The following is a 15722-nucleotide window of genomic DNA, read 5'->3' as shown; positions in this document are numbered from 1 at the left end:
CAGGAACAAATCATTACATATGTACATATATATTCACAGACACATACACACATATATGCATATACGTAGGTATGTACACACAACAAGGGGTGTATTTGAGATTAGGAATCCATTCATTCCAGCATGTCTTCAAAAATATTCAAATCTGAATTACTTGTGAGAAATCTTCCAAGTGCTCCCTAAAATAAAACGAGGCTGCTACACAGATGACCCTCACAGGACATTTTACTTCACAAAGAGGTGCCAGCACCAAGCAAAGGCAGAAAGTTATTTATTTGCTGACTCCCTTTCTCAGAGGGAAATCAATTCCTGCTGTTTTTTTCTAGCCTGAGCCCATTTTAAACACCTTATTTGAAGCCAACTGCAGCATTGAAAATTCCAATATCCATTAAATCAAACCTCAAATACCAGCTTTGGAAGCTTTATACCACCATGTAGGCCCAATGGTGTTGAACAGTGAACTGTCTTAGAACTTAAAAAAAAAAAAAATCAAGCATCATATTTAGTATAAACAAACGCTTCAAATGTATGACATCTATTTGCTGCCTTCAAAGGGAAAACTTTTAACTCAGACGCTTGGCACTAAGATCACACAGGATCAGCTCAGTGGACTGACTTAAGTGTTAAACTTTTTTAAAGCACGTTTTTAAGGGCTTGCACCTGCTCCCCATCCACATAGATGTACTGACACGTATTTGACTAAACTGACTACATACATGCCCAAGCAAGCAAGCGGAGCAGATTTTACAAGATAAGCAACCAAGTGTTTTCATGTCTGAGGGTGGCTAGAACACAAAATTGCCAGTCATCTTGTAGGGGGAAAAATGCCTTTGAAAAAAAAAATATGTAGGGCATCATTTCAGATATGGAGAAAAGTATTAAGATGCCATCCTGTATGCAGGTTTTTTTTTTTTTTCCTTTAAGTACTGTTTCTTAGAGAGGGGCCTAAACTTGGTCCAACTCCTACAGTGATGACGAAGCTATTCATTATAGCCTTGGTACTCAATCTGTGGTCCTTTGGCCTGTAAGGGCTTCACCTGGGGGCTTGTTAGAAATCCAGGATCTCAGGCCCCACCCAGGCTCACTGAAACAGAATCAATAATAGAACATGATTCCAGGAGGTCTGTACACACATTAAAGTTTTATTCTCCTTACAGAATTCCTGGTAATTTGGATGCACATTAAAATCTAAGTTTTATTTAGAGCATTGGTCCCCTAAGTTAGGTAGAAGTTGACTTTGAAGTTTGCAAGGCAGGGAAATGGTCAGAAAATTCTGCCCTGGAGAATACCAAAAGGCTGTAATTTATGTCAGCAGGGCGGAGGAAAGAGGAAAGCAATTTACCTAAGCTGAGCAGACCTGCATCTTATCCCCCATTTCGGCCTACCCGTTCCCTGCAAAAATAAAAAAATAAAAAATAAATAAACAGAAAAGAAATGGCACCAGGACATTCTTAACATTTCTTGGATTGTGAATCCATGCTACAATTACTCTGGGCTTTAATTGCTCTTGACTGCAAGGATATGTTCCTTTTGCTTTAGAACAGATAAGGAGGCTATGGCATGTAAACATTCAGTGAATCTTATTAATATGCCAGTAGAATAGAAATATGCTATTTTTGAAAGCCCTTTGAATTGTGCACATGATTTTCCCTCTCCAATAAAAAATTGAGGGAAAAAAATATGAATTGCTTTGGTAATGTAGTGATTACACAGCTTGTTATATAGACCAGGTTTACACATCATCTCTCTATTCCTGGCCTCTTAAGGTACAATTTAAAGCTGCGATTCGAGTAGAAATTATGAAAAGATGGAAGCACAGATAGATCTGTAGGCTGCCCACACTCCCTCTTCCTAATTTTTGAAGGCAAATAATGAACATGGTAGCCTGCATGTGCCATACAGGTTAAAACCATGCCAGAGAGGCACACGCAGTTGAAACAAGCACAAAAACAGATGATCAATGTAATCCATTTTGAAAGGCCGTGGTCCCCTAAAATTCAGAAATGACTATGTGTTGACTTTTTAAAGCCAACTCTGAAATGATTCAAAGGATCCTATAGAATAGCGACTGAAATTAAAGACATTCAGTGTTATGTTCATTTTGACTCTTTATTCCTCGGAATGAAGAATGTGAGCTAAAATGTCTGTAACAATGTAGAATGTAAAAATACTGTTTCTCATGTGAGCTGCCAAGAGGGTCAGAGTCTCTGATTATAAAATCTCTGAAACTAAACTGAAAATGCCAGCATCTATACATATGTACTATATATTACATACATCTTTATACGTATATTTATGTATTTTGTGTTTTATATATTAAATATGCATATGCAAGAAAACACATTTTAGTTGATACCACTGAAAACAGTTTTAACCAGGAATATTAGAACCAATGAAGCAGAGAAATCAAAAGGGTGGATGGAACTGCCAAAGGATAAAATCCTTGTGCTATACTCTCATGCTCTCATCTAGAGAATGTGAATATGAGAAAACATGCGTTATTAGTTTTAACATGTTAAGACTGTGCAGTCTGTCCTTCATGTCCATGGCAATAGAGGGTGAAGAACAGCTGGAGAACAAAGAAGACCCCATTCCCCTTAGTTGAGTATAATCTAATGGTTCTCACCTAATCAAGAACAATAGAACTATAGGTAAAAAGAAACTAAAAGATTTTAAAAGTTAACCAGTATTAGCAAAAGATAACCATCATGCACATTTAAAGATAAGGTTTACATAATCTCATAACCTCTAAACCGTAACTAAGCTCATAGTCATCAAAAGTTAATTCCTAGGAAGAATTTGATTATAACAGTCTGTTCCACTATAAACACACCGTTTTTTAGCCATTTCCAAGGAGATTAGAAGTAGGTTTCACCAATCATGCATGGCAGGATCAGAGGGGATGCAAGGTCCTGGAAATTGACCTAAAATACTGCCAGTAAAATAGTGGGTAGTTGTGGGTGCCCTGCTCTTAAAAACATCTGCTGAACCCTTCCTTGGGTCTGATTCTAACCCAGGGTACAGAAGCCCTGACACACTGGTAAGTGTTCAATCTGAGCAGCCTAATTTGACTTCATTCTTTTTGGGCGTCAGTCCAATTGGCAGATGTTCTTCTAGAAGCTGATCTCAGACACTTTCCCTTTCTAATTTTTTGGCACTGTTGCCTCTGTTGCATGGGCTATTATCTCTGAAACTTCATCTCGGGTTATCCAGGTTTTGCTTGTTTTGTAGGCTTTAGTTTTCCCTTACATCTTTCTGCCCGAAAGAAGTTCATTTGAAAAATACTAAATCACTGGTAACACCTTTGGTGCAAATATGACTTATCAAATAACTTGCCTGCAATTTTCCAGCCATTCATTACCTTTCCCCCACCCCCTCTAAACTATTAACTTCAGAAACAAAAATGCAAACACAAGGTCATCATTGTGAGCACTATACAAATGCACCATTTTCTCTTACAGGTTGGACTTTACAGAATGAAATGCCAGAGCTTTGATATTTATTATCTGAAATAGGTTTAACATTTGGAGAAATGTGTTCAAACACACAACCTTGGAAAGAAAAGCAAGTTGATAGGTCAGCGAACAGGGGGTGAGGAGAAAACACGATGTGCATAATTTTGCTGTGTGTTGGGCGAAAAGTTAGAAAAGTGGGTTCTTTGGAGAATAAAGAGCTCTCAGATGAGGTAAAGGTAAAATACAAATAAATTTCCAACTCTTGATGAGGGCCACGAGATATCAGTTTTAAATATACATGACCACAATATCAATCATGAAGAAATCTTATGTTTTATTGAATACTTTGGCCAGTTCAGCCCCTTTGAAGGGATCACTAATTTAGGAAAGAAGAACAACAAACCATTATTCACTTTCCTGCAGGTTCATCATTTTCCTAATTATTTCTATTGATCCTGCTTTATTCTTTCCGCAAATTAAGGGGCAGGAGGAGAGTTTCTATAATAGAACAGCAATGTCTGGTTCTTATCCAAATATTCCACCTAATAAGGATGTAAATTCTCATGGACTGGACAACCACTCTGCAACATTCCTGAGAATTGAATAATATAATAATCTTGAAAGTCAGCAGAGTGGATTATCCACTTTTTTTTTTTTTCTGGACTTGAACTTGTGAACTTAACAGTAGCGCTGCAAAAAAGCAAATGTGCTAAGCACTTTGCCAGAGTAACCTTCCATGTAGACTCTTCATCTTAAATACACACAACTGAAAACAACTACAATTTTTGGAAAATTATGTACAAACCCGATACTTCTTTTGATTACATATAAATACAAATTAGCTATTTTTTTTTTCCTAAAAAGTGGTTATAATAGTAAATAAATACAAAATAAATCTGACCATTATACTTCATGTGCTGGGGTTGAACCCATATAAAATGTACAACTAAATACATTTTAAATCTTTAAGGAATAATTCTCTGATTAAAATATTTGTTTTCCCAACTTCTTTTCGTAGATATAAATATATTTTCAAAATAGCTGTTTTTTTTTTTTTTCCATTCCATTCCATAAATAAAGTCTTCATTGGGAAATATTAAAGTGTCAACTGGGGTGGGGTTTTTTTGTTTTTTTCTTTTTTCTAAAATATATATATATATATATTTATGTATTTAATTTTGCTGTACTAGCGACACCCACAACCCTCCACAACCATGTCCTGATAGTTCTTTAATACAACCTTTTCATTTTCATCAAGGTACAGCATCGAGATAGCACTGAGTTCTGTTGGGACACAGCACGCCTTAGGAATCTTAGAGTTAACAGAGTTGACCAACGTCTGAACAATGGCATGATTAGTGGAGTTCAGATGATCAGCCAGAGGAAAAGGGCATTCTCCGTGGCAGTAAAAGGCGTGATACCCCGGGGGAGCCACGATCCAGTCATTCCACCCCACGTCACTGAAGTCCACGTACAAAGGGTGTCTCTTACAGCTGGACTTAAGGCGTTTCCGCTGTTTGTGTTTTGCTTGACGTTTTTCTCTTTTGTGGAGAGGATGCCCTTTCCCATCATGGCCAAAAGTTACTAGCAGCGGCCTTATCTGTGACCAGCTGTGTTCATCTTGGTGCAAAGACCTGCTTATCCTAACATGTCTCTTGGAGACACCTTGTTTCTCCTCCAAGTGGGTCACTTCCACCACGAATCCATGGTTGGCATGTCCCTGTGCAGTCCACCGCATCACAGCGGGGGTGACGTCAAAACTTTCCCACCTGCTTGCATTCTGATTCACCAACCTGGTGTCCAAAAGTCTGGTCACGGGGAATTTCGAGTTGGCTGTTGCAGGTTTTATGATTTCATAAATATTAATTCGGTGATGGAAACTGCTATTGTCTCCTAAAGCATCTTGCATCTGTTCTCGAAAAACCTGAAGCTCTGCTGAGGTGACAAACTCCTCCGTGGGGATAGAACTTAAATTAAAGAAGAATCTTCGGGTTGTTTTCCCACTCATTTCTGGCAGTTCTTCCAAAGATTCTGATTTGATAGAGAAAAACAGGGAAGAAGAAACAAAAGTCTTTCAGTAAACCAAGTAATGACATTTGATTATCTACGAAAATTTTTAAACCTCCTTGTGGGATTTGATTTAACCCACGTAAAAGTCGGTCACAGAACATAAAAATTTCCTCTTTAAATAAAAACGGAGCCTCCTTTCTCTCTGTTCTGTAAGTTCATGTCATCATGCATTGCATACCAGGAAACAACCTTTCATAATTCTTTGTTGTGTTTTTGATCTAATACATGAATACTGCTTCCAGGTGGCTATAATAATGGGGGAAATGGTGAAGCATTTCTTTGGAATTCCAGACTTTAGGGTAAAAAAAAAAAAAAAAGTCAGCACTATAGTTAGTAGAGGTCTAATGAGTGAGGATTTGAGGAAATTATTGCATTTCTTTTTTTAAAAAGGCTTTAATGTCAATCCCTTAAGCAGTATTCTAAAACATTACTCTGCAATTTAGATGATTTACAAATCTCGATATACAGATTTCAGCTTCCTAATTAAAGACTCTGAAACTCAACATCAACGATGACATTTTGCAAAGCACACCCTACTATTTTACTCAAAAGTCCAGAGACAAAGGCATTTACAGGGATCTACTTCTTTGGAAACGTACGGGTGGTACTAGGACACTGTAGCAATTAAGGCCAAACAATTTCAAGAGAAATAGCTTCCCCAACTGTTGTCAGTTCTCTCACCTCTTTATGACCTCAAATATCAAAATCTCACTTTAGACGCTTTTGGAAGAAAAATAAATGACCTGTCTTCTGTTTGTAATGCCTTTGTAGTTTTGAAAGATAAACCACGTTAAAAACCATGTACCTACCCAGTAACAGGCTGCAGGATGGACACAAAACCAAAAAAATGATAAAAATTTATGAAAATATGATTATGATTTACATACCAAGAGGAACAGTCTCATCCTATTACAGAATAATCCTTCTATACCCACTATCATTATTTCAAAATAGCCATTTAAGTGGGCCATGCACAAAAGCTTTGTCTGATTTAAAATTTCTGAATCTCAATTTTTAAGAAGTATTGTTCTCCGAGCAAGTAATATATAATACAGTATCTTAAATGCTTGTAGTCTGCAAATCATCAAAGGTACAACATTATTATTAAACTGACAGTATATACCATGAGAGTTTGAGATATTTAAGTTTATTTTATTCTAACTTTACCACATCCTATCATTTCACTGCCAACAGAATTTGCCCGCTTCATTCAGAATTCCTACCCAAGTGCTAACAAAATCTATTTTGCCATAGTTCCATGTTATCCTAAGAGACTCTGTTTTTTTTTTATTAATTTTGCAGTTGTATTTCCCCTAAAGACAAACAGCTATAAGTGGTGCACTGAATCTAGATGCCTTAGCAAAGGAGAATCATGTCAGATCACTCACTCAAAGGATCTACCTATATAAGCCTTCATCATCAAAGCAACCATCATTATGCAAGCTAAGTGGACACACCAAGTTCAATCGGGGCAGTGGATACCAAACTATGGAGTAACGCTTTAATGCAGTGCTTTTCAAACTTCAGCCTTCACATAAAACAGCTTGTACACCGTAAAGCTTTAGATGCAGGCTCTGATTCAGTAGGTCCGGGGAGATGCCTGAGATTCAGCATTTCTAGCAGCTCCTGAGGAGGGGATTCTGGGAACTGCCAGACCACACTTGAAGTGTCAAGGTTTTGTCGGATGTTTTCCTTCTTCAAGTGTAGATTGACAGAGGAGTGCCTTTTTAAAGGGCCTTTTTGTTAAATAATATAAACATGAATAGAAGAACCATTAGTGGTGGCAAATGAGTAAGAGATGAATGGACCAGCTCTTGGTGGGCCCAGCCAGGGTCTCAGAACAGAAGGTTCTTCTAAAGCTCTTGTACGTGGATATGGGGACTATCAGGCCAATAGAGTCCTTTAGGGGTCCCTTGTGCCTATTAATCCAAACCTCTGGGGAATACCTTTCAGGATCCATCCACATTCTAAACTCCACTGGAAGCTAACAGTACTTTAGGCCAGACACAATCATTAAAATAACCTTCCGACCATTTGAACCCGGACTCCTCTCAGTGGCTCCGAACAAGTACCAAGGACTGTGTTTAGCCTCTTTCTTTCTCCTTCTCCTTGCAATTCAGATATTTCTGCTGAAGGTAATTTTTCAGCCAAGAAGGTAAAAGTCAGCAACCTCAGATCCCAGTGACACCAAAGCCAGCCCAGCACCTGAGCTGCTGGCTTATCTGATAAGAATACACATAAGAAGAACCTCTTTTCTTTCAAAGAGGGGGAAGCAAGGAAAATTATCTAGAACATTCACTGACTAGTTATATTAACAAAAGTGCCCAGAGAAATCACAATTGCAAGAAAAACCCTAAATCCCAATCCATAAAGAAACATACATTCTCACACATTCTCTCTCTCACACACACGTACACACCCACATGGCCAGATGATGACAGTGAAGGGACAAGCTACAAGGCAAGTATGAGGGACAGGTAAATGAAGTTAAGAAGATGGGTATAAAAAAAGGTATGAAATGGAATAATAACCTCCAAAAAAATTAAATGACGAGACTGAATCATATAAAATTGCCACTATTTGACCAGAAACACAGACAACAGCAATTTTCTGTGGTTCAAGGTCTCGGTGGAAGTTTGTAGCCTTAGCAAAGGAGAATCACTTAGTGGCCTTAAGAAAGGAGAAAAAAATACACTACCAAATAATAATAGGTGATATGAAGATCTTTCTCTGACCTTCCCACTGCACCTCAGTGAATCTGTTTCTTGAAAGATCCCATCCTCAATACAAAAGCATCCATTGCAACACCCCTGATTGTGGAGACAGGTCACAGAGGTAAGTTAGAAGTTCACAGAAACCCTCAAACCCAGGAAAGTAACTGGCCAAGGTTAGGGAATATACCATCATTTTCTTTAATCTGCCAGGGCAGAGTACGAATCTTTTCTTAAGGGGTACAAAAATTAAAACCTATTTGAAATAAAGTCAATTAAATAAACGAACCTTCTCTAAATTATCACAGCAACCCTGAGGATGCCAAACATACAGGGATCCTCAAGTAATAGATGCTTTTTTGGAGACTGATACAATTGCTAGTTTTCTGTAAATATCCCTTCCTGAAGAAGCTGAAGTTCTTAAGGGATTTGAGGATTACGAACTACCTTTGACCCGAGTTTCTGAGCTCCTAAGTTCTTAACCAAATGGATGGAACTATGGCTGCAAAAATGTGAGCAAGTGAAGAAAAATAAGACAACAATGATATTTGACCCTTCCTCCAAAAGTGAAGTCCTAATTCAATAATCTAGACTACATCAATCATTGATCTACCTTAAAATAATTCAAAAGACAGCTGAATTCTCTCAGCCAGCCTAGGTCCACTCTGGCCTCCTTTTCCCTAGAGAAGGGAAGGCTATAACATTAACGAAAGAAGTCATAATGATAATGATAGCTGAATCCTTTTTTTGAGTGTATTCTGCCACTATCCGATTTATATGAATTATTTCACAACAAACCAATTTGAGAAAAACACTCATTATCTCCATTTTGTAAATGAAACAGTTGGAGTTCAGAGAGGTTGTGTAACTTCCCTAAGGTCACAGAGCTAGCAAATTAAGAGTAGATATATGTAATTGAATCTACTGCAGTTCTCAGGTTTCTCAATTTTTGTTTTGTTTTGTTTGTGAGACAGTCTCGCTCTGTTGCCCAGGCTGGAGTGCAGTGGCACAATCTCAGCTCACTGCAACCTCCACCTCCCAGGTTCAAGCAGTCCTCCCACCGCAGCCTCCCAATTAGCTCAGATTACAGGCGTGTGCCATCATACCTGGCTACTTTTTTATATTTTAGTAGAGATGGGGTTTCGCCATGTTGGCCAGGCTAGTCTGGAACTCCTGACCTCAAGTGATCTGCCCACCTCGGCCTCCCAAAGTGCTGGAATTACAGGTATTAGCCACCATGCCCAGCCAGTTCCCAAATTTCTAGCGGCACTAGCCAGCACAAATAGACGGCACTACCTAACATACACGAGGACTCAAAAACTGAAGCAAAAGTCAAAACCATTAGGGGCACATTTATATTTAGTACAATGATAACATTGGATGAGTACTGTCCCAACTAAATGAACGGAAATATACAACTTAGGTATGATGGACAGAACAGACAGAAATGAGCAGAAAAGTGATGGGGTCCACTGGAACATGTCTCTTTTATACGGAGCTGCTGCTATTTTGTGGCTGCCCTTTCGTTCTAAATAAAGTATGGTAAGTTTTAGCAAAAAAGTAAGTTACCATTATGCTTTGAGGATTTTAAAACACACTTTGGGCTAAAAAACCTCCAGTAAGACAGCGACAACGACAACAAAACCTGGGGATATTCTGGCAAATCAGTAAGGCTGGAAGTCACTGCCGTAACACAGAATGAAAGAGGCCGAGTATAATAGACAAGATTTTCCAGATAATAAAATAACAGAGAACTGATCAAGGAAAAAAAAATATCAAATACAAAAGGTTAAAAATATTCCATTTAAAAAAAATACAACAAAGGAAATGGCAACTAAAGGAATAGAGAGCATGGTTGTCATCAACAACCCTGATTTGGCCTCTGCCCACCCTTAACAGCAACACCTTTGGAAAGATGAAGTATTCTCTCATTGTCTCTGTGAAAATACACAAAGAGCAAGTCTAAGAAGACAAAATAGTTCACTGCAAAGGGATCAAGAGAAATTTAGGGGAACCACTAAAAAAGAGGTGGAATGGAAAATGTCAGTGCCAAGGAAGTATCATTGGACACCAAAGCCTCAATCTCAACAACCATTTCCAAATAGAGTAACTTTCCTACTTAATGTGGCCTCTGTAATGACAATGAAATACCTGGGACCACTAGGGAACCATACCAGGGAAGTATTGACTTTGGTGGATCTATGTGTCCAAATCTGTTGTTTGCACTGGGAATTTGTTCCACAAAATCTCTAATGAAGAGCAATAGTTGTTTCTTGAACTTTTCTATTATACGGATATTTTCATAATTGTATTTGTGGAAAGAGGGTTAATCTCTATTTGAAAGCTTCAGTCATAGAGGCAAATAATCCAGTTATTTCATGTAAAAAGAAGACTGTGTCCTTCAGAGTGAGGAGAACAAGCACCTGGTCTTTCTACATTCCCATCTGACAAAAAAGCATAAAGACTTTTTGGAGGGCCAGAGAAGTCAACCAGTGTCAACGTGTTTCCAACTACAGCAGTGCCCACAACACTCTTTCCACTTGCAGAAGTGACTTTTCTATGTTCAATGGCAGTTTCGAAAGGCCTATGTGGCTGAAGCACTTTTTAATGACCTTGAAAACAACAACATTTTAGCAAGCTTATATCCTCCCAAATAAAAGCCACTGGAGAAAGGACTAGACAAAATTCAACGGGAAAAATACAACTGATAATTCTGTCTCAGATCCTCTGTGATATGGTTGCATTATACTCATATTGGTTGAAAGAATGCCATCATGATGTCCAGTAATTCCACCAAACCATCCGATCACATCCACAAAGAAAACCCAACAGGTAATTCTTATGATTGGGTCTTTATGGTCTTTTATCAAATAAATGCTCATTAATGCTGTAGAAACTAAATTCCGTTCTTGAGCCAGCAACCTTCATCACATGGTTTACCAAAAATTTTTTTAGTAGCATGCATGGCACAAGGATGTTTATAAAAAGCAAATCCTGGGTTTATACAACAATGATTAGTCTTGAAAAAAGTGCTATATCCATCCAGACTAAGGATGATATATTAGTCATAACGAGACAAGAAATGGATTCGTTGAAATTTGGGGCAAAATTACATAGCTTTTCTCCATTATCTAAGTGCATTAAGAACTGAAGTTATTATAAGTTGATTTTAATCAAGTTGGTAACTTCTGTACTATTTCTCAGGTAACATTTACACTCACAAAGATATAAATTCTGACTTTATAAACTTAAGCATGCTTTTTAAGTTAAAATAACACAGTTTAATAATGTGTAGCCTGTTTAGTTTTGATCAAACCACTTCTAGATGAATGATGAGAATATGCAGACATCATTGATAAAATCCTCACACAATGGAATATTTTAGGTGTTAACTAAATGATCTTCCTTTTAAGTTGTAACAGAGACACAGCATCTTCTTGGCCTTAAAAATAAAGTTAAGAGCTTCTATGCTAAATTTCCAGAAGAGGTTTCTAAAACAGCTATTCTTACTACATTTCTATACAAAATAAAAAGTATTCTAATCAGCATTAACTGGGAATGATTAGCTGGATCTATAATCATTTCAGGGTTAAGATGGCAGAATGTACACATACACACAAATTTTACATATGACAACAGGGTACTTCTGCTTTCATTGAATGAATTCTGAAAGAGTGGAGTGAGATCTTACTGCCTTTCAAATCTGATTTCTGCTAGCAGAGAGCACCTCACTTAGAAATGTGCTTGTACATGAACTGATGATCAATGCAGTGTCCCTGTCATAATGTATAGCTGCCTCAATGATAAAGTATCTTCTGCTATGTGACCTGCCTTTGGGACTTATTCCCATTACCAACAGATATTCTCACAAGTATAAGTCATCCTTCACACTGGGAGAAAACATCTGGCTGTGCCATTTCTGATTAGTCTATTATCAGTGTAAATTTCCCACTTGAAATTTACCACCTAAGCAGGGAAAGGCAAGAAAGAGAACTTCACTCCCAACCCCATCAAATATCCTTCAAGTGGTTGCTCTGTGATATCCAATTTTGTACGCTTTTCTAAGATTTGAAGAAACCCATGCTCTATTTTAAATGTATTAAGCCAAAGAGGCATTTAAAAATGTAGAAAAAGAACTGAAGTGGAACATATTTTTGACTAATTGCTCTAAGAACTTAGGTACAGCAGATCTCAACAGCTGCTGTAAAACATTTCCAGTCCACTAAATGCCCTTCTGATGAAACAAGCAGAAATATCCCACCTTAGAAAAACCACATGTAGTATCATAAAAGAAAAAAAAAAATCCACATTTCAGTGCACATGAAAAAAAACAGGCAGCTGCTACAAACGTTTTTATCTGAAGGCTTGCCTTGTCTCTACTCAGAGCCTATCTCGGATTTAAGCACAGGACAAGAAAGTCATTGTGGAAACAATAAGATTGATTGTAGAATTGATCTCCCACGGGGATTAGATTGGGATTCAAAATCTTCCACACCAGGCCCAGATCAACCATAAATTAGAAAGACTTTGGGGCCCTGGGCTTTGATTTTTCAATACTATCTCTGAAAACTCTGCCCTTGGCTCTGTCTACCCTGAAACCCTGGCTTAAGCAGCAGATTTATAGAGCAAAAGCTTCCAAACAGACTTAAAGAAATCTTAATCTGCCTCTCTTTTCCTCCTTTTCCCTCTGTGGAATTCTTGCACGTTTAGCTGACTAGGGGCATGCCTTTTGCCCTCATCTTCCCCATCACTTGATTTCTCTCCAATTCTTCCGGGAGGAGTAGCTCTTCTGGCTGCAAGCCAGGAAGAGGGTGCGGAGTTACTAAAGGGGAATCCCTGGCTCCACCACCACACAAGCAGTGAGTTAAAATCAGATTCAGAAACCATAGTACAGAAGCAAGAGTGGAAACGTCCGCTGGCGCCCTGGCTAAGCTGCCTCTATAGGGATGGCTGCAGTCTGCCCACGGTGGAGGGCTTTGCAGGGTGACTCCCCGCCCCCACGCCCTGCTCCATGCCTCACCTTCATGGTGGAAGCTGCGCACAGTGTTGGCTCGGCTGGCTGCCCTCTCCAACCGGTGGTCTGGGGCAGGTGAGCCCGGCTGACCCGAGTGCCTGCGATACAGTTCTAGCATGTAGGGGGGCACCACGGCGTCCCTGCTGGGGGTGGGTCTCTGTTTCAGGCCGAACATGCTGAGCAGCCGCAACTCGAACTCGCTCAGGACCTCGTCAGAGGGCTGGGATGAGGGGCGGCCCGACGACGACGCCGCGAACTTCCTGCGGCCCAGCTCTGGAACGAGGCCAGCCGCGCCGCCCAGGAGGACCTGGGGAAGCAGCAACGCTAGAAGACAGCGGGTCCCGGCCACCATGGTCGACCTGCGGACAGGACCGACGTGAGTCACCCGAGCTCCCCGCCCAGTCCTCCCCCCTCGCGCCCCCGCGGCCCGGGCTCCCATTTGGCTGGCGTGCCTCCTCCAGGGTGCCCTCCTGGCTTGGCACACTCGCGAGTCTAGGTAAGACCGACCGAAGCTCAAATGTTTGGGATAAGGAAGGGCCCCAAGTTCCAGAACCAGGTGATTTATCGCTCCCATCCAACTCTTAACTTGTCTAACATAAGATTTGGGGTTTGCCCTCCCCTCCCAACCAAACCAGCGCCAATGACTGTCACTTTTTTGTGTGTAACACAGCGCTGACTGCCAATGCCGGGAACCTGGGAGAACCACCGCTTGGTCTGACACCCTGCGTCCCCTATACAAACCCAAATGCAGAGCGCTGAGCGCTCTCTGGCATATAAACACACACAAATGGTGCATGTGACTTCCTTAGAGGCACTGTATAGAACTTCCTGACACACACACACACCCCTATAACTTCCAGACCCTGTAAGCTCAAGGCCACAACTTCTGAAGCCACTTACAACTTGTGTCCCACGCCCCTACACTCAGGGGTGTCTGGAGAGGCAACTCCATCCCGCATCCCCGTAGTACAGTCAAGATACTCATGTATCTTCCTGGGATTACATAAATGGTGAATATCTATTAATGCACGTGTCAGCTGTTAAAAACACAGCACCAAGTGATTCTTCAGTACTGACCCCTCGCATTTCTGGAAACAAGAAGGGAGAGCCCCAACTCCTAGTACTTTTCTAAATGGGATAGGGCTCTGAGTAAAGAAACCAAGTCTCCCAGAAACACTTGAAGAAGGGAGATCGCCATGGCAGGGTGGACAGGTTCTCAGCTAACGGGTGACACCCAGGGGCTACCCTCTCAAAGGGATTTCTTTGACTCAAAAAAAAAAAAAAAAAATTAAAAATTTAAAAATAAATAAATAAACAAAACACCTCATCTAAGTGTTAACAGCTCCAAAAGTATTCCGGGGAGAGGGTAAGAAAGAGGGGTGGAAGAGTGCGGGCCGGGAGGGTGAGGCTGATGGTCGCCGGGGACAGCTGGAAGGGGGCACCCCGCAGGGCTCCGTTGCACGTGGACTGGAAAGGGGTCTGTTTACTTCTGGCCTGGACGTAAGGAAGGGCTCTGCCGCAGTGGCTGCCCAAATCCCCCTCCCACCCACCACCTACCCCGGCCCCTGGCCCGCGTCCTCTACCTTTAGGAGACCGCAGTCCGTCTAAGAAGCACGCGGAGACACGTCCATTGAAAGAGCGTCCACATGGAAAAACTCTGGTCAAAGGACCTGGCGCAAGGACCGAATGTCCGTTCCTTTTCTTTGCCTCCTCCTTCTCCCGGGTGCCGGCCGCGCAGTCTCTTTTCACGCTGGGAACAGCGTCTCAGTCTCGGGCAAGGCCGAGGAGTGGAGGGGCGGTGGGGCTCGGAGGTGGCGAGGCAGGCTCCGCTGGGGCAAAGGCACCGGCGCGAAGTGGGGAGCTCAAGTTATTCTCCCTGCAAGTTCAAGAAGTCCCCAGCCAAGTGCTGACACACAACAACAGCGAGCAGGGGGAGGAGTGCGGGGCAGGGAAAGGAAGGGAGAAAGGAGAAGCTGGTGCTGTCGTCCTCCTTAGGAACCAGCGCCCGAGGGACGCGTGGCCCCGCGCGGGGCCGGCTCCAGGACTCGGGGAGCGAGGGTCGGGCGCTCCGCGCTAGCTCCGCCGCGGCCCATGGCTCGGGGCAGCCATCCTGGGCGACGCCGGGTCCGGGGAAGGGCACGGCGGCGATTTCGGTGCCAGGCGAGTTGCCCCCCCGCATCACTCTGCCTTACTCCAGTGCACCCCCATTCGCGCTCGCCAGTTGAAAGCACCGCGGCTCTGGCGCCCCGTCGTCCTCGGGCGCATTCTCCGGCGAGTCGAGCCAAGTCCCGGGCCGCCGAGGCGGGTGGTTGTGCTTTCTCCTCTCTCTCCTAGCCCTGGGGCCAAATGCCCTTTGTGACTAGCCTGGGGTCCGATCACACCTCGGCCGGCGCTTCCCAGGCCCCCGATCTCCTGCAGTAGGTGCCCCGCATCGCGGCGCTAGGGATCGGCTCCGGAGTCCCCGGCGCTCTG

At 41.7% G+C, this 15722-nt stretch overlaps 1 protein-coding gene across 1 annotated transcript; it reads right to left on the bottom strand.

Moving 5' to 3' along the window:
* Positions 1–3465: 3465 nt before the first annotated feature.
* BMP2 (bone morphogenetic protein 2) lies at positions 3466–15608 on the bottom strand. Its single transcript, XM_011998522.1, has 3 exons — positions 14834–15608; positions 13257–13609; positions 3466–5486 (listed from the first exon to the last, which is right to left on the bottom strand). Exons 2-3 carry the CDS (start codon positions 13600–13602, stop codon positions 4642–4644), a joined length of 1191 nt encoding a protein of 396 aa, XP_011853912.1. The 5' UTR covers positions 13603–13609; positions 14834–15608; the 3' UTR covers positions 3466–4641.
* Positions 15609–15722: the final 114 nt, after the last annotated feature.

Source organism: Mandrillus leucophaeus, unplaced genomic scaffold, assembly GCF_000951045.1.
Source record: "Mandrillus leucophaeus isolate KB7577 unplaced genomic scaffold, Mleu.le_1.0 Scaffold116, whole genome shotgun sequence".
NCBI lineage: Eukaryota > Metazoa > Chordata > Mammalia > Primates > Cercopithecidae > Mandrillus > Mandrillus leucophaeus.
Note: the sequence above shows the minus strand (reverse complement) of the source record. Positions and strands in the feature narration are given on the sequence as shown.

Coding starts and splice junctions, on each gene's coding strand:
- BMP2 (XM_011998522.1), bottom strand. CDS start 13,602: ATGGTGGCCGGGACCCGCTGTCTTCTAGCGTTGCTGCTTCCCCAGGTC. Junction 5,487..13,256: donor GCGCAGCTTCCACCATGAAG/GTGAGGCATGGA, acceptor CTATCAAATCAG/AATCTTTGGAAGAACTGCCA.